The sequence below is a fragment of the Mus caroli genome, unplaced genomic scaffold (genome assembly GCF_978045245.1).
Source record: "Mus caroli unplaced genomic scaffold, Mus_caroli_1 scaffold_15, whole genome shotgun sequence".
Taxonomy (NCBI): Eukaryota; Metazoa; Chordata; class Mammalia; order Rodentia; family Muridae; genus Mus; species Mus caroli.
The window spans coordinates 7,097,392-7,116,420 of record NW_028227270.1 but is presented as its reverse complement, the minus strand read 5'-3'; the positions used below and the strand labels follow the sequence as shown (position 1 = coordinate 7,116,420).

Here is a 19,029-nt window from a genome sequence, read left to right as displayed (position 1 = left end):
ATAACATACAATGAAACCTAGCTGTATTAAAATTTCTGTATTAAAGTCAGGAGATTTCACGGCACATTGTCAAGCTATTCCCTTTAAATTTAACTGTTCCATCTGTGGAGGGAGAAGAAGCTCAGGAAACTGAGGAAACGTAGCATGCTCAGACAATTGTAAGACTCCCAGGCTTAAAAATTTATATGTTGAGGTTGTATAAGCAGTGAACAGTTACTGGGGAAAGGAGACTGTGTAGTGGGGCTGCCTACAAAGCAAGCAGTCAGCATCAAGGAACTAGCTTTTGTGGGACATCCCCCGGGATGGTTGGCTGTTTAATAGTAGCTAACTTGGAGCTATCACTGGTCCACCAGGTAGACCGACTCGGGTGCAACAGCTTCTTTGGTCTGTTGTTGGTTGGTGCCTTACCTGGGAGATACCCACTGGCTTACATATCTCCCAGGAAAAGTCACACAAACACATGTATTGTCAAACATAATGATTTGGGTAAAACTACACAGTAGTATATTTTAAGTACAAGAGACACAAACTGCAAAGATGCAAAGCAGCAGGTGAGATCAGAGACAATCACTACCAATTACCGGTAGTTCAGGTCAACACTGGATAGTCTCATTTCATACATACTATATTAAAGTTTTACGTGAATTGCTTGCATTCATATATAGAGAGAGATATATCTGGATACCACATGTATAAGTCGCAGACAGCTGTGAGCTACCATGCATATGCTCGGAACTGAACCTCGGTTCTCTGGAGCAGCAGACAGCATCCCTAACAACTAAGCCATTTCTTCAGCCGCTGATAAGCTCTCTTAACCGTGAAAATGAAATTAAACACATAATTTCAAAAATGGATATACACTGCTCTGGCCCCAATGCCTCCTTTCCACTACAGTATATTAGCTTAATAGCAGGAAATGATTTTTAAAGAACTTTTAATTTTGTTTATAGCAAGATCACCATAAACTACTTTTCGAAAAGCTTCTACATGTTCTTATGCTGCATAAATGTAACATACGACTGAAATTATGTTTGGTATTAGAGCTGTCACATCTGCTAAAGGAGCAAATGTAGACATTTAAGCTTAAAGGGAAGTCTAGGATGCATTTGGTAGTAACTACCTTCAAGTAACTAACAGGCTATTAGGTAGAATAATGGGCATTAGATTTTTAGATCAAAACAAGAAAGAACTGTACAGTGAGATGTTAAAGCTGAAACAGACTGCCACCTCATAATGTATGCAATTAGATTTTAAGTGACTAAGTATTAGGAATTTTTGCAGAAAGATTCAGAAACCAGGTATGTGTGAGCCTCTGTCTCTATTTCAAGTTTGGTCTTTGATGTGACATTGGTCATTCCATTTTATAGTTTGTGATCGGGACAGGGAGAAACTTTGACGTGGAGAAAAACAAACAAGCCTAAAAACTACTGTATTAGATACATAAAGATTTTTTCAGGTCAAATTCCATACTTAACCGTTTAAAAATGTTTTCTTTACGTGTATTTACTGTGCGTTCACATGTGCACTGCAGCACTCAGGCAGAGGTCAAAGGACAACGTGTGGGTGTTAGTTCTTTCTATCAAACAAACTGGCTTGGTGTGGCCAGCTAAGTATCTGTCCAAATTTCATACTTTTAAGTAATTTTCAGGTTAAGAATACAAAATCTTGGCTGGGTGGTGGTGGCACACGCCTTTAATCCCAGCAGTTGGGAGGCAGAGGCAGGCGGATTTCTGTGTTCAAGGACAGCCTGGTCTACAGAGTGAGTTCCAGGATAGCCAGGGCTACACAGAGAAACCCTGTCTCGAAAAACCAAAAAAACAAAAAACAAAACAACAACAACAAAACCTAACCAAACCAAAAAATAATACAAAATCTTATCTTGATGTAGGAAGAAGGAAGGGAGGGAGGGACAGAGGGAGGAAGGGGAGAAGGGAAGGAAGAAGGTAGGGAAGGAAGAAATGAAGGAAGAGAGTGAGGGAAGAAAGGAGGGAGGGGAGGAGGGGCAGGCAGGTGGCTGAGTCATACCGTTTTTTTCTGCAAAGGCAATTGCATCTTCTTTGGCACTGAAGGTTAGAACCATGTTGGAGAGGGGATCAGCGCTACAAGAAAGAATTCCCATGATTTAATATGAAGAAAATCAATGTCTTAAATACAATGCTTAGAAAAAACGGTTGCTATACTATCAAGCAAATTATAACAGATTTATTTTATCTGTAATAATCTCTGAAAAGAAATGATAAGATAAAGCTCTGAATTACAAAAATCCAGAAGAGTCCCAAAGTGACTTTTCCCTACCAGGAAATGACTGAGCAGTAGAACTGACAGCGCAGACACCAGTTTATAATCAGCTCACGTAAGGTTTTCAACTTTATGGTGGTGATGAAGCAATGTGCACTCAAAACAGTTTTTCTTTTAAAAACATCTTAGTGTGTATATGTCTTTGTGTTATGTGTGTATATATGTGTGTTTTGTGTGTATATGTGTTTGTGTGTGTGTATACATGTAGAAATTTAGTAGAACTGATGAATCTTATAAATCCAATGTTGTGCAAAAACACCAGTCACAAAACACATGAAGGATTCTAAGATATATATATCATTCTACCTGCACATATGCCTACATGCCAGAAGAGGGCACCAGATCTCATTATAGATGGTTATAAGCCACCATGTTGTTGCTGGGAACTACACTCAGGACCTCTGAGCCATCTCTCCAGCCCCCAAAGATTTCTCTTTCATAAATTAAAAAATTGGGCAAAACACTTCTTAAGATATTGGAATGTTGTTTCTCAATGTGGTTATATAATACATATCTATTTTTTTATTTTAAAGAGCTATTTTTGTTCACGTTTAGAATTTATAAATATATAGAAATTAAGCTGTCACAAATGTCTGGAAACTCCTAACATGTTTTTCTTGTTCCATTACATGTTTAGTAGTTTTCTTTTTTTTTCTTTTATATACATTTCAAATGCTATCCCGAAAGTTCCCTATACCCCATCCCCTGCCCTGCTCCCCTACCCACCCACTCCCACTTCTTGGCCCTGGCATTCCCCTGTACTGGGCATATAAAGTTTGCAATACCAAGGAACCTCTCTTCCCAGTGATGGCTGACTAGGCCATCTTCTGCTACATATGCAGCTAGAGACACGAGCTCTGGAGGTACTGGTTAGTTCATATTGTTGTTCCACCTATAGGGTTGCAGACCCCTTCAGCTCCTTGGGTAATTTCTCTAGCTTCTCCATTACCTTCTGACTTTAATAAAGTTATTATACTCAATAAAATATATCTGCAAAATCTTCTTGCAATGAGAATTCTTTTTTTTTTTTTTTTTTTTTTTGGTTTTTTGAGACAGGGTTGCCCTGGCTGTCCTGGAACTCACTTTGTAGACCAGGCTGGCCTCGAACTCAGAAATCCACCTGCCTCTGCCTCCGGAGTGCTGGGATTAAAGGCGTGCACCACCACGTCAGGCAAGAATTCTTATTAAATGAGTTCTGATAAGCAAAGGATTCTAAGAGTGGTTTGAATGAGAAATGTCCCCATAGACTCATGTATTTGAACCCGTGGTCCCCAGCTGGTGGCACTGTCTGGGGCGATTATGGACCCTTCAGAAGGTAGAGTGTTGCTGTAGGAACAGGATGTTGGGCGCAGGTTTTGAGGGCTGAGGGTCTCATTCTCCCTGTGTTATCCTATCAGCTTCCTATCTGAAGATGAAAGTGTCTCAGCAAGCTTCCTGATCCTGCAACTTACGGCAATGAATTTGCCCAAAAGGCTTTTGCACTGAAAAGAAATATGCACCAAATCAAATATACACTGAAAAGAAAAACCCACACGGATACATTCAGTATTAACTGAGTTCTCTTCTGTGGGCAGAGTATATGCCTAATAGTGGATAGAGATGAACAGCCAATCATTTCATGTGTCCAGATTACTCCCACCACAAATGCAAGCACTCATTTACTTGCTCATAAGATCAGTAAGGGGAAGGAGGCAGTAACTTACTAAACACATTTGAGAGGTGACTTTGTAATAAAGTCAAACAGTGCAGAGGAAAGGACTGCACAGACAATTTACTCCTGAGAAGCCAAAGGCCTGACTACAAACTTAGGACTCATGTCCACAGTAACTGGTCAGTATGGCTTAAGGATCAAGCATACTATATGGCTAATTAGACAATGAGAGAATTAGCAATATCAAAATTCATGAACACTTATGCTTAATGTAGATGGCCTTCCATGTCCATTTGACATGAAACAAAATACTTGCTGCCTCTAGAAACGAAATGACAGATTGCTACTTCTCTAACAATACAGCTCATTAGGTTAAGGGTGCTTGTTGTCAAACCTGATGACCTCAGCACACATACAGACACACGCACACACAATAAGTAAAGAAGAAATATGTGAGTTTAATAATCAACTAGCTGTACTACTAAACAACAAGGAATGGTTCATTCTGGTCCCCACTGTGCTATCCTATTGGATTAAGGAGATTTATACTGAATAAATCTTGGGCCAAACTTGTAATGATTTTTACATCTTATAATATTTCTCAAGTTTACATAAAGCTAAACCTTTTGCCTTTGAGTTCTAACATTTAAAAGACTCCAGTAATTAAAAGAGAGTAAGCAGCTTGCACTTCAGATACAAAATGTCAATATAGTATTTAAAAATGTGAATTTTAAAAATCTTAAAAACAAAGATCAAGGCACGTTAGAAAGTGGCCTTTCAAATTTTTTAATAATAGTACAAATAGGTAACAATGATATTTATTCACTATATTTAAAACCAAAAACTGTTCTTTAGCCACAAAACCAACTTCCCTACCAAGGCCTCATATCTGCCTCTGCTAAAACATTGAAAATACTTAGGACCAAGCTTCTATCACAGCGCTGGCACAGTAACTACAGAACTGCCTTTTAGGTTAGCATGGCCCTACTCTAGGGATCTTGGTCTTTTCTATTTGCATATTAAAGACAAGTCAGAAAAGAACCTCTAAACATACAGGAAGATTCTGTTTTTAGGTCCACTAGGTACACAGGTCATGCTTCTTGTGTTTTTAACTATAATACTTCCTCACCACTGAGACTAGGTCTTTGTTATATCCTCCATGTTATTCCATTTACATCGTAGGTAAAATATACTACGAAAAAATCATCAAGCTTAGATCACCCACATGAGGAAATGTTGGGTCTTTGAAAAAAGATATATTTTAGGTGTATGAGCTACGGTCATTTCTCTTTCAGTATACTAAAATATGGTCTGTAAGTACAAAAATTTATTGAACAAATACCTTCTCCTCCTTGTTAAATAAAGTAGTCCTCTCATTAAAAAGAAAATTATACGATGAAGATGTGAATGAGTCAGAGAATATTTGCCTAGGCTTTAAATATATTTCCTACATTCTACATGCTAACATTAGATATATCATGATAAAATGAAATATAGGTAAACTGAGAACCCAAATTAAGGTGAAGTCATTTATTTGAGATGCAAAATCTTAAGATTTATTTTTATTATTTTAAAGTAAGTGTGTGTGTGTGTGGGGGGGGGAGGGTATGTGCACATGAATGCAGGTGACTACAAAAGCCAGAGGTCTCAGACTGCCCTGGAGCTGGAGTTAAAGATAGAATGCCCCATCCAGAGTTAACTGCTGGGAATCAAACTTGGGTCTTGGTGAAGAGTTCTTAACTACTGAGCAATCTCTCCTGCCCAAGATGTATATTTTGTAAATGATAAACTTTTTTTTTGTTTGTTTGTTTTTTTGTTTTTTTCTGTGTAGCCCTGGCTGTCCTGGAACTGACTTTGTAGACCAGGCTGGCCTCGAACTCAGAAATCCGCCTGCCTCTGCTTCCCGAGTGCTGGGATTAAAGGCGTGCGCCACCACGCCCGGCTTATAAACTTTTAAGTAAATGTATAAACTGCACCTTCCAACTCCAACAACTCCAGTGAGGTTTAAAGTGTGCCACAAAAGGAGCCAAAATTCAGCACTATCATTTTCTATTATTAAGAAGCTAAACACTGAAAAACACTGGGCTCTGATATGAACAAATGTGACAGTTGCCGTGTTAGTAAAAAATTTATTTAGTCATAACCTTTTCATACTATATTTTTTCGACTTGGTTATTTTTCAGTACTATAACAAAATAATGTTTTAAAAAATGTTTAAAATGAAAAACAACTTCAGACCAAATAACTGTAGAAAACTTCCCTTGTTTTAAAAATGTTTTACTTTGAACAAACTATATTTTGAAAAAAGTTTTACCTCCAATATGTAATTTTCAACCCACATACTAATTAAGTGATCAGTATTTCAGAATGTGTGATATTTCTAAAAGCAATGTTATGATGATGACTGGGTGAATATTTGTGCAAGCATATCAAAGTGAGGTTTATTTACTAAACCCACTGATAAGGCTTAAGACACTAAACAAAACATGGTATGTAGCTTCCCAGAAATAAAATAGTAGCCTCCACATCTCCCTGTCCTGTCCACACCCTTCTTCCCTGAAGCAGGCTGCAGCATAATGAAGTCATTATGAAATGCTCATTCAAGAGGTGACCATCAGATACCTAGGGATAAGGACTGTCTCCCAGAGTCCTGGGGCACAGATGGGAATCTAAACAAAGAAGCCTGGCTAGCCGACATCCCCCTGCATCTCACCATTGGATCAAAGCCTTTGTCTAGGCAGACCTTGACAAAGTTGTGGACATCACCAAATCTAAGCAGAAGAACACACAGGAATGTTTCATATAAAGTATGTATGCATTTGTATGTTTAGTCTATTGTTAATCTAGATATTGACGCCTCAGCCATTACTGGTATGATGGTATGGGTGTGTCTGTGTGTAAACTGGACAACATTCAATCTTTCTTCCCTTTTCCCTCCTTCACCCCAACTCCATCTTTCCCCCTTTCTCATAGTGACTCGTGTTTTTAATCCAAGCTGGCCTCAAACTCCTTATCTTCTTGACCCAATCTTCAAAACACAGAGATTATATGTTATTGGCCACTATGTTGACTAGGCTAATGTTCTTATCTAAAGTGTTTTCCCCAGAAACAAGCTAGAATATACAATGTATCAATCAATATTATAACAACGATCTGTTACTGAATATTCCTGGAAATTCATCAATATATAAATCTCTGTTATAGATGAACATACAAAAACCCATGTAACTCAAAAGAATGATCAGAACATTTTAACCACTAGGTATGAACAAAAACTTTTCTTCTAAATAGCTTAGGTCTCTGGAAATATATGATTTACAAAAGACTCCATATATTACATGAAACATAAAATTTAAGATATCAAGATTCACAAAAATCTATGTTTTATATATTTTCCCAATATAACTCTATTGAAATTTCAAAGTAGAAGCCCATCTAACAAAAAGTTTCCTGGATACAGAAAAAAAAAAAAAAGGTACCTTCTAAAATTTACTCTACTATGTTATAAAAATTAATTTATAATTTATTATTTATAACCTTAATTACAAAGTCTCACACAAGATCTCAGGAAATTGTAAGTTTTCCTCAAGTTAACTGATTTCTGATTTGAGTTATCCAGGAGTATTGTTTTAGTTGAAAGACATGGTGGTGCAATAAGGAAGTAGAGGGGAGGAGAAAGGAGCACTGAGGCCTGGTTGGCCAGAGCTACACAGGGAGGGCTTGTCTCAAAAAAAAAAAAAACCCACACTGAAACAAAACCAAGGTAGTGTCAATAAATTACTGATATCACTCCCAGAGTATTTCTGAGCAATAGTCATATTTGAATGCGATATATCGATGCTAATCTCAACATATCCAGAATAGAATTTCTACAATATTGTTCTAAGCTGCATACATATGAACATATGTATAAATATATAAAGGAATATATATAGTTCCATATTTTTCAGTTATAGTGAAACCTAGCTCTACTAAAAAGACAAGCATATTCGCTATAAGAATTAGTGTTTTCTTTTCTTTTTTTTTTGGTTTTCTGGTTTTTCAGTTTTTTCAACACAGGGTGTAGCCCTGGCTGTCCTAGAACTCATTTTGTAGACCAGGCCTCGAACTCAGAAATCTGCCTGCCTCTGCCTCCCAAGTGCTGGGATTAAAGGCTTGTGATACTACCGCCCGGCTAGTGCTTTCTTTAAAGAAAGAAAAAAAAAAATTCAGTATTTTCATTAGACAATCTGAAGACAATATGCAAAGTACTCACGTTGATGCCCAACCCATCAAAGGATTTTCCCATCTCTCTCTGGTATCAAACTCCATCTTCCATTTCTTTGTGTTGTTTACTCCAGACTGCATGTTATTGCGAGCAGGAACAAAGATCCTGACCTTTCTGGTTTTGATGTGCTCTTCTGGAACACCAGTTAAAGTAGTGATATCCTAGAGAAAAACAAGAAAAGGCATTCAATATCCGTATCAGCTGATGCTCGTCTCTCCCTTCCTAGCTCCACAGTCTTGTTTTCTGATTGTTTATAAGCCGGGACAATCTTTCTGGCTCACTTCACTACTCCCCTGATATTTTACTGCATAAATTTCTATTGTGCTATCTGTAAATACTAAATCTGAGAACTGGTGTTGGGGTACAGTGAAGAGGGAGCCATAAAAATTCCCTCTCTCCTTTGTACAGATTGAACCCAAGGCCTTGTGCTTGACCACTGCTGTTCCTTGCCTTTCTTTTCTGGATAGACCCACCTCTTGTATCCACTGTGGTAATATCTGAAGAGTGTGTAGTCAATGCACTCTTCCTCTGTGAGCAGGGACAGCTGATGTTATAGATGCACAGACTGCCCAGAAGGGAGAGTTGTCTCCTGTACTGGCTATTTTTGTGTCAACTTGACACAGCTGGAGTTACCACAGAGAAAGGAGCTTCAGTTGAGGAAATGCCTCCATGAGATACAACTGTAAGGCATTTTCTCAATTAGTGATCAAGGGGGAAAGGCCCCTTGTGGGTGGGACCATCCCTGGGCTGGTAGTCTTGGGTTCTATAAGAGAGTAGGCTGAGCAAGCCAGGGGAGGCAAGCCAGTAAAGAACATCCCTCCATGGCCTCTGCATCAGCTCCTGCTTTCTGACCTGCTTGAGTTCCAGTCCTGACTTCCTTTGGTGATGAACAGCAGTATGGAAGTGTAAGCCGAATAAACCCTTTCCTCCCCAACTTGCTTCTTGGTCATGATGTTTGTGCAGGAATAGAAACCCTGACTAAGACATCTCCCAACCAAAAAAATGGAATCTGCCTCTAGGGAGAGATTTGACATTTCTTCCTCCTTTAACAGCTAGCAGATCACCTGACCAAGGCACCGTCCCTCAGGAAAGTCATTCTAAAGTGATAGAAGGAATAATTCGTGCTTATTAGCGGAGATGTGCTTTTCCATCTGAGAATTCCTACCCACTAGTGGAGTCCCAATGAGGAGCCACCACAAAGTTCAGAGTAAGAACTTAGGAAGGGCTAACCTTTCATTATTCTTTGTTTCTGTCTTTCCGATGGCTACTGGAGCCTAGGTTTGCTTTCTTTGGTGATTTTTTTAAAAATTAATTACATACTAATAAAAACTACTACTACTACTATTATGATTATTATTATTATTATTTTGGTTTTTTGAGACAGGGTTCTCTGTGTAGCCCTGGCTGTCCACAAAGCTCCTCTTGCCTCTGTGTCCCTGAGTGCTGGGAATAAAGGCATGTGGAGGTACTTTTGAATTTTTTTGAGTCTTTTTAAAAGCTCCTATTCCTGCCAAGTGGCTCCTTGTCCATGATGTGGCTGACCTTCACCGGCCTTGACTCAAATGGCATGGCCTTTTCTCTTTTCCGTATCTGTCCTCCGACAACTGTAGCTTGCTGCCCTGGGGTTTCCCCTTTAAACTCAAACTTAAACTGTCCCTGAGATTCTTAAATTCGTTCACTAATGAAGCAACCTAAAGGGGACCCCAACAACTCTGTTAACATCTGGTAATTTTTAATTGCTAGGTTTGACTTAAAATAAGACTTTATGCTCTCTCTGGCTCTCTCTCTCTGGCTCTCTTCTCCACTGGCTCCTGATGGGGTAAGCAATAAAGCTTGTGCTGCAGAAGAAAAAAAAAAAAATAAGACTTTATTTCTGAGGCAGAGTGTTTGCTCAGCATTTACAAGGCCTGTGTTAAATCCCTAGCATGGTCCTATGGCACAACCCACACACACCTTTTTTTTTTTTTTTTTTTTTTTTTTTTTTTTTTTGAGTGCTGGGAATTGAGCTTAGGGTTTTACACATACAAGGCAAGGACTATATTACTAAGGTATAGTCCCAGCCCTAGTGTTACACTCACTGTAAGGAGTGACTTTCTAAAGCATAATCCTCTTTGGGAGGTCCTCAGTGTATTCTTTGCAACAGCCATCTAGTTTATTATTTAATATTCTCTAACATTCTCATACTGTTAGGCTAGTATAGTTCTAAAATTATTTATAATTATGTGTCTATGTGTGTGTGTCTGTATGCCAATATGTGCAGATGCGAGGGTAGGTGAAGAATTCAGAAGAGGAAGTCACATCTCCCGGAGCTGGAATTACAGGAAGGTGTGAGCCACACGTGATGCTAGGAAGTGAACTCAGTTCCTCTAGAAGAACGGTTCTCACTTTTAACTGCTGAGCCATCTTTCTAGCCCCTAGATAAAGATCATATTTCCTTGTTGTAGTTGCAGCAATGCATAAACATTCATTATAAGCATGCTATAACATTAATGGATGGGCATCTACAAATCCCACATCAACCCACCCCTCTATTCTGTGCCAAGTTTCTAATGAACGAAACTATGCTACGTGGCTTTTGTTTAACTGTATTAAAAGAAACATTCAATGAATTTGTTATCTTCAGAAAATGAAATTATAGAAAATATTTTTCTATACTTTTATACTGTGATGCATACATGACAAAATAAAACCAATGAAGCTTACACTTATATCTGAACTCGTAACTACTGATGTTTCATGTCTCCTTAAATTCTCACAGTTATTGACACATGCTCCATTTAAAGCTAATATTCAAGGAAGGAGTTTCTGAATACTGAAGCCCTTGCAACTTGCCCAGAGATTCACTGTTTTTGCCTGCTTAGCTGTAAGCTCCTGCCACCCAGCTGAGCAGGACAGATATAAACCAGCTTGGCAGCTCATGTACTCACATACCTAATGGCCACAAAGGCTCAACCTACGCAAACAGAGTTAGCTAGTGACAAGATCCTGTTCTCTAATGCACACTGCAATGGGTTGATGCTCCCACTCCAAGATTCCAATCAAACTCTGTAACTCTGCAAGGATCTGTGAGCCCTTTTACACTGAATATCTTCAATAATTTTCTTTCTCTCTTAATTCATGCTGAGCTACCTGGGTTAAAAATGAATACTATTAAAGAATAATTATCCTAATACTGTTGAATGATACAGTATTAGCTTTCCATATAAAAAAATGATTCGGTTATCATCTGTCCCCACTTATCTTGTGTGAACTCAACTTTCTTTCTTTTTAACAAAGGGAATAAGGAACAAGCAATGGGAAGTTGGTGTCAAAATGCAGAAAAACCTCCCAGCAAGCTCCTTGCAACCTCCCAGGATTTAGAGCCTTGCTGGCCGCTCTCTTTTCAATACCAGAATTTCACACATTTCAATGACTATTATGACTTCAAAGAATCAAATTTTCATCATTGTCTGGTCATCTGCTGGCTGATCTGTATAAAGGAGTTCTCCAGCATGCACGCCACACAAAAGCCCCCTTCCTTCTGTGGCTATATATCAAGTTTAAAAGCTCTGTTTGTGACACTTGTGTCTTTGGTAAATTAGGGTGACACTGAAGAAGTGCAGCTGCTCTGCAGGAACCTTCTTTTTTGGCAGCATTTCACTTAAATAAAAACTGAATAATTAGCTTCTGCCTTTATTAAACCACAACATTGCCACTGGCCTTAGTAATTACTTCCGGTTGCCCCACCCACTTACCCTTATCAGTTTACACCTTATTATAAAGAGAAATAATTACATACTTTTTTACATTTCTGGATGAAGTTTTACTAGAAATCTTGCTGCATCCAAAGAAGTCAAAATGTTTACCAGGCTCTTTAGTAATTAGTTCACTAACAGCATTAGCACAGGTTGAAGCTAGAAACCTAATAGAGTAACCACTAGAAGACTAAGTGACAATACTTCCAGAGACTTGTACTATTACAGAATATTAAAGACCAATTGTATTTAAGTCTATAGTAGAGCTAAAACTGACCTAAAATTTGATGGCTGTTAATATTTTACAATCATGAAAGACTTTAAATCATGATTTTCTTTTTTAATTTACTTATTTTTATTTTATGCGCATTGGTGTTTTGCCTGCATGTGTGTGTGTGTGTGTGTGTGTGTGTGTGTGTGTGTGTGTGTATGAGAGAGAGAGAGAGAGAGAGAGAGAGAGAGAGAGAGAGAGAGAGAGAATATGAGTGTGAGTGTCAGAGCTCCTGGAACTGGAGTTACAGACAGGTGTGATCTACCATGTGGGTGCTGGGAACTGGACTCAGGTCCTCTGGAAGAGTAGCCAGTGCTCTTAACACTAAGCCATCTCTCCAGCCCCCTCAAGTCATGACTTTCAATCGTAAAAGCCATGGGCAAATCTGTTTTGTTGCATATCCACAAATCAACTTACTTATAAGGTAAAGATGAGATAGTATATATATAGTGCTTACCTTAAACAAGAACAGAAGTTGCTACTCAGCACCAATGTGTTATATAGTGGACACAATGCTCCAGTGTACACATCAATTCTCAAGAAAAATACTGGATATTTTTAAGAAGAACAGGATGAACAAATAAAGAAGCTGGTGTCAAGATATAGAACAATATGTAGTCTTCCTTGAAAATTGTGAGTTAGTAATTGTTTACTGAGTCAGTAGTTTTGTTTCAAGATTAGAAAATCTAAATACTGAGTCCTTGTCTTTAAGGATTGGATACCCTATACATCTGCTTGAGGCAAATCAGTTATCCTGTCTTTCTTCACATTGAATAGACCTACAACAGGTATAAATAAATGATTCACATTCATACTCATATTCTCTCTCTCTCTCTCTCTCTCTCTCTCTCTCTCTCTCACACACACACACACACACACACACACACACATACAAATTGAAAAAAAAAAAACGAATATAATGTCTTAAATACATAGCCACATGTAGAAAGGCCTAGGACCCCTATGAAAATGAAGGATTAATACATAATTTACCTTTGTTTCAGTTCAAAGATGCTTCTATGCAAAGTTAACTATATTAAAGGCTTCAAAGGATATATGATAAGACTTTCTTCCTAAGTGCAAGAAATCTACAATCTATATATGTGTAAGACAAGGGGTAAGGACAACAAAATATTAATACTTCAGGTGTGCTATTGGTTAAGAGTAAGGAACAATAAGTCTGAAAAATCTGGAAGATTAATGACTGCCAGAGCAGCCAAAGAAAAGAGAGATCTTTAAAAAGATACTTGGTTAGATTTAGGTGCATGGATGTTTTGTCTGAACATATATATGCTGTGTGTGCGTGTGTGTGCGTGTGTGTGTGTGTGTGTGTGTGTGTGTGTGGTGCCGCAGAGGGCAGAGAAGGGCATGATCCCTTAGAACTGGAGTTCCGAGTGCTTGTGAAGCACCAGGTGGGTGCTGGAGATCAAATCCAGATTTCCTACAAGAGCAATGAGTGCTCTAAACTGCTCCCTAAAAGGAAGATCCTATTTGATTTTAAAGATAGAAAGGTGTCAGAAATGCCAAACCAAGGAGGGAAACACAAGATTATTCTTTCAGGACACTCATTCTTAAAAAAAGACTAGGAGCTGGGCCTTTAAGGCTCTTGGGAGGCAGAGGCAGGTGAATCTGAGTTTAAAACCAGCCTGGTCTACTGAGTTAGCTCTAGAATAGCAAAAGCTACTTAGTGAGACTCAATCAACAAACCAACCAATAAATAAATAAGACTACCAAAACATCAACATTAAGCAGAAATTTTAAACAATATATCAATCTGCATAATGCCCTACCAACTACTTACCTGCATTACCTACCACTAAGTACCCATATGCTTACCTATTGTACTAAAGTTTTGGACTAAATACTTCCATATAATATAGCATCATTTTCCCACACAGATACTCAGTCTTCATATTTTTTGTTTTAATGACCTTATAACAATTTATTCAGTTAATGTTGCACAATTTCTTGCAGTAATTAAGTTGTTTATGAATGCTTTTTACATATGTTGTACTATAATGAAAATGTCAGTAATGAAATTAATTTTCCCCCAAGATTTATTTTTAATTAGAATTTCTCTGTGTAGCTGCGCAAATGAGTATGGGTACCCTCAGAGGCCAGCTGCTTCCGAGTGATTCCCAAGAAACACAGCTACATGTGGTTTGTAACCCACCCACATGGCTACTAGGACTTGAACTTAGGTCTGCTTTAAAAGCAGTTAGTGCTCTTAACTGCTGAGCAATCTCTGCAGACCCACCAGTAACTTAATTCTTTTTATTTGTTTGTTTGTTTTCTGAGACAGGGTTTCTCTGTGTAGCCCTGGCTGTCCTGGAACTCACTCTGTAGACCAGGCTGCTCTTGAACTCAGAGATCCAGTTCCCTCTGCCTCTTGAATGCTGGGATTAAAAGTGTGCACCATCACTGATGGGCAGTAATTTAATTCTTTAAGGTTATCCATGAAGATCCAGTTAACTGTAACAAGGTGATCAGGATTTCTACAGTTTCTAACATATTATCTATTTACTTTGCAAACAGGAGGTAAAATCCCACATTGCTAGTCAGCAATGTAACCGCAGATCATTTTCCATTTCTATTTCCCTTGAAACTCACTTGTAGACTAGGCTGTCTTCAGCCTCTGCTTCCCAGTGCAGGGATTAAAGGCATGTGCCAACCATCCCTGGCTGTCTTTTATCCAAATATGACAGAAAACAGATATGCATCAGTTAGCCTGACTTTAGTTAAGTTCTTTAATTCTAACTACAATCCTTTTCAGAAAAGGAGACTAATTTTGTTTCTTGGTTTAAGATTTTTGTCTTGCTCTCCTATAACCCAACTAAGAGCAAGCTCACGCCTCACTTCCTGATTGCAGACGACACAAGTGTGTCCCACATATGTCCTGATTGCAGACATCACAAGTGTGTCCCACGTGACTGCTATGAGTTTAATTTTTGATATATCTAAGAACAAAAAAATTAACAAAAGAGGCAGGGGGAGCTCACTGAGTTGCAGGCCAGCCAGGGCCACATACTGAGACCCTATCACAGTCAAACAAACTCTAACTAAATACTCCTTTGTAAGAGCTATTATAAGAAGAAACCAGAATACAAAGAAAAAACTAAGCTGTCCAAAACTATAATTCTGGAACATTATACATAAGTGCAATAAACTTCATTACTGATGGGAATCACAAACACTTCCAGGTTTTTTTCCTTTTTATTATTTTCTTTATTTACATTTCAGATGTTATCCCCTTTCCTAGTTTCCCCTCTGAAAACCCATAATCCCCTCCCCCTCCCCTGCTCTTCAACCCACACACTCCCATTCCTGGCCCTGGCTTTCCCCTATACTGGGGCATAGATCCTTCGCAGGACCAAGGGCCTCTCCTCATCTTCTGCTACATATGCAGCTGCAGCCATGGGTCCCTCCATGAAGCACTTTCCGTTTTTATTTTGTGGCATTACATATTATAAAGTCGTGGCTCAGAGTTGGAAGTAATAGTACAGTAAGAAGTCACTCCCTCGCCTCCTCCTGTCTCCTGGAGAAAACTCTGAGCTATGTCATATAAGACCCAAGACTCGCATTGTAGATATCCTGTCCCAAGCTGACCCAGAGCGATGAGGAATGTAAACGAGCAGATGCTGTTAACCTCCAGCTGAAGAGCACCAGTTGACCCCTCCTCACCTTCGCACTCAATCATAGTCTATGCACCTGCCCACTTAGGAACCTAAGAGGCAACCTCTCCGCTTTCCCCCAGGCCTTGGTTAGTTCTGAAGCCTCTTGTGTCACATAAAATTTTGGCTAAATAATTTGTGATGTTTTTCTCTTATCCATCTGTCTTGTTACTGGATGTCGGCCATGAACACTTTGATGAATCAAGATGTTGCTTTTCCTCCTCTACAGTAGTAGGTAATTAACAAGGCACCACAAATTAAGTCTACCAACAAGTTATTTTATAACAAAATGCTGCAATATAAAAATGAGCGTTCCAACCATGTAAATCAGGAAAATCTATTGGAATATTCAGATATACTTGAAAAAATATTCGTTTTCTACTAACTTAGGGAAAACTGAAAATAAAGTTGTTTAAACTTTTCATGCTTTCTGGGTATGGTAGTCCACCCACATGCCTTTAATCCCAGTACTCAGGAACACGCAGATCTTTGCAAGTTTGAAGCCAGCCTAGTCTACACAGTGAGACCCTACCTCAAAACAAAACAACCAACCAAACAAAATCATGCCTAACAAATCACTGAAAATTAGTATGCTTAATGAGACACTTTTAAAAATTAATATGATTGTTTTCTCCTTAATTTTTGTTTTCTGGGTGCCCCCTCCCACACCCTGGGGTGTGTGTGTGTGGGGGGGTGAGGGTCCCAAATGCCCTGCCTGTAACTTGCTATGTAGATCAAGCTGGCCTCAAACTCACAGAGATGTACCTGACGCTGCCTTCTGAAGTGATGGGAGTAAAGACATGTACCATTATGCCTAGCTTTTCTTTACAAAAAAGATTTATTTTTATTTTACTTGTGTCTTTGCCTGCACACATGTATGTACATCCTATGCATGTCTGGTGCCTATGGAAGCCAGCTTGTCAGATCCTTTGGAGTTTTAGACAGTTGTAAACTATCATGTAGGTACTGACAACCAAACCTGGGCCCTCTACAAAAGCAACAAGTGCTCCTAAGTGAGCCAAGTCTCTAGGCCCATATTTCAATAGTTATAAAAGTAAATTTAATAATGATACAACTTTTAATAGCTAAAATGTCATAATTCTTCACTTAATTTCAATGTTCCAGAAAGTCATTCAACTATCCTAAGAAACCTTATAATATTTTAAGAACTATAATAATTTTTTTAAAAGGCTGTAAGAGCCTTGGAATTATGTAACAAGATTATGGTTTTAAAATAATGTTACTTCTAAATCCAACAGTACCGTTGTTTTATTCCCTGGTTTTAAGAGGCAGGCATATACATAGTATATACTAAGAGGTATGAAAGCAGAAACCATGGCAGTAGAAAATTATATATTATACTAAATTTACATATTACATATGATAATATGATCATATTACATATGATAATAAATACTGAATAAGTTTATCAGGCCCAACAAGAATGCATAAACTTCAAAGAAAAATTGAGTAATTGTTTGAGCAATAAACTAAACTATAAAATCAGAAAAAAAAGCTTGAAATAAAAAGAAAGAACTTAGTTTATCAAAGGCTACATGTTTTTTATTTAATAAAAATACTTATTAGGCAAACTGGGCACCAGTGGTCCCAACTACTTGAGGAGGCAAAGGCAGAAAGATCCCATAAGCCTGTGAGTTTACAGTGTAGTCCCGGCAACCTAGTAGTACCTCATATAACACACAGACACAAAGGGGGGAGAGGGGGAGGGGAAGGGGGAGGGAGGATTGGGGGTAGGGAGATAGCTCAGTGGGTTAAACACTTGCTGTGCAGTCATGAAAGCCCAAATATGACCCCCAGAATATATGTAAAACAAGGTGGGTATGGTGACCCACTTAAGTTTTAGAGCTGGGGAGGCAGAGACAGGTAGATTTCTGGGGTTCCTTGGATGCCAGCTTAGGAAACTAATAAAACAAAGGTCAGTGAGGGATACACGCATCCCAAAAAACTGGGGGTGTAGAAGATACCCAAGGAATGGATCTGAGGTAGTTTTCCAGCTTCCACATATGTATGAACAGGTACAAGTGCAGTGTGTATATACCCAGCACGCACACAAACATACATGAAACATGGTATACAAGTGGAAACACATATGAGGAAGTCACTTTCAAGAATCTAGGCTGCATCTCTATACAGAATTACTCTGTTGTCTGAACTCGCTCATATTTAGCTAACTGCACCTATTGTTAGGGATCATGAGGTAATGTACACTTGGTGTCCACATGCACACACACCCACACCTTCAATACTGTATTATGCTGGCACATTCTTTTCATAACTTGATGATACAGGATATACCTTTTCTTTTAGGGTAGTAACTTGGTTTCCAATTGTTGTTTCTTCCATAAACTACAAACAAAATACATCCTCTGCAATTTAGGTGAGGTTTTTCTTTTTTATCTTTGATTTTCTTTTTCATTTTTAAAATTTGAAGTAAGAATAAAAAGATGTTTGTGAAAGAACCAGTCTAAAATCTGGCTACAATTTTATGATTTTTTTTTTTCTTTACTGATACAGAGGCCTTTAGTAAGAAAAAAAAATGTAATTTACTAAGAGAGAAAGAAAACCATGCAAAATTTTTTAATATAACTTTCATGCAACACAGAGCTTTAGTGAAGATGTGAAGAGCCAGTGACAACAGCAGCAGGTCTGCAGCGTGCGTGCGTGCGTGGCCGTGAAGCGATGGAGCAGAGCAAGTGCATGAGGTGCTCCTTCAGGTTCTTCTCCCTGACCTGTCATCTTTGGAGAAAAGGATGCACTTGTACTCCAAGCGTGAGGAAAGGCAGCTCTCACATAAAGCCTATGATCTGCATCAGGCAAAGGTCAAATCCTCTTTATGGTTTACAACCTGCTCTAAGAGTCATGGCCAGGGAAGAAAAATTAGAGGTACCTTTCTGCTTCTGCCATTTTCATAAGACAATCAATACACTTGTCATATTTGGGGGTTAAATGAATTGAACCCTATTGTCTTTTTAAGGTATGCAGGCACATTCTTTTAATAACCCAGACAAGACAATTCCTTTTCTTTGAGGATAGTAATCTGATTACTGTGCTGGCATCAGAGGAGAGAGTCTCAACTGAGAAAATGTTTCTCTAAAATGGGCTATATGCAAGACTGT

General features: G+C 38.5%; 1 protein-coding gene across 1 annotated transcript in view; it reads right to left on the bottom strand.

Moving 5' to 3' along the window:
• Positions 1-19,029, bottom strand: part of Ndufs4 (NADH:ubiquinone oxidoreductase subunit S4) — a 113,710-nt gene that overhangs the window by 17,838 nt on the left and 76,843 nt on the right. The window contains exons 3-4 of the mRNA XM_021180357.2: positions 8,205-8,377; positions 2,026-2,099 (exon numbers count right to left, since the gene is read on the bottom strand). Of these exons, the coding sequence (XP_021036016.1) occupies positions 2,026-2,099; positions 8,205-8,377 (247 nt within the window). The remainder of the gene's footprint in view (positions 1-2,025; positions 2,100-8,204; positions 8,378-19,029) is intronic.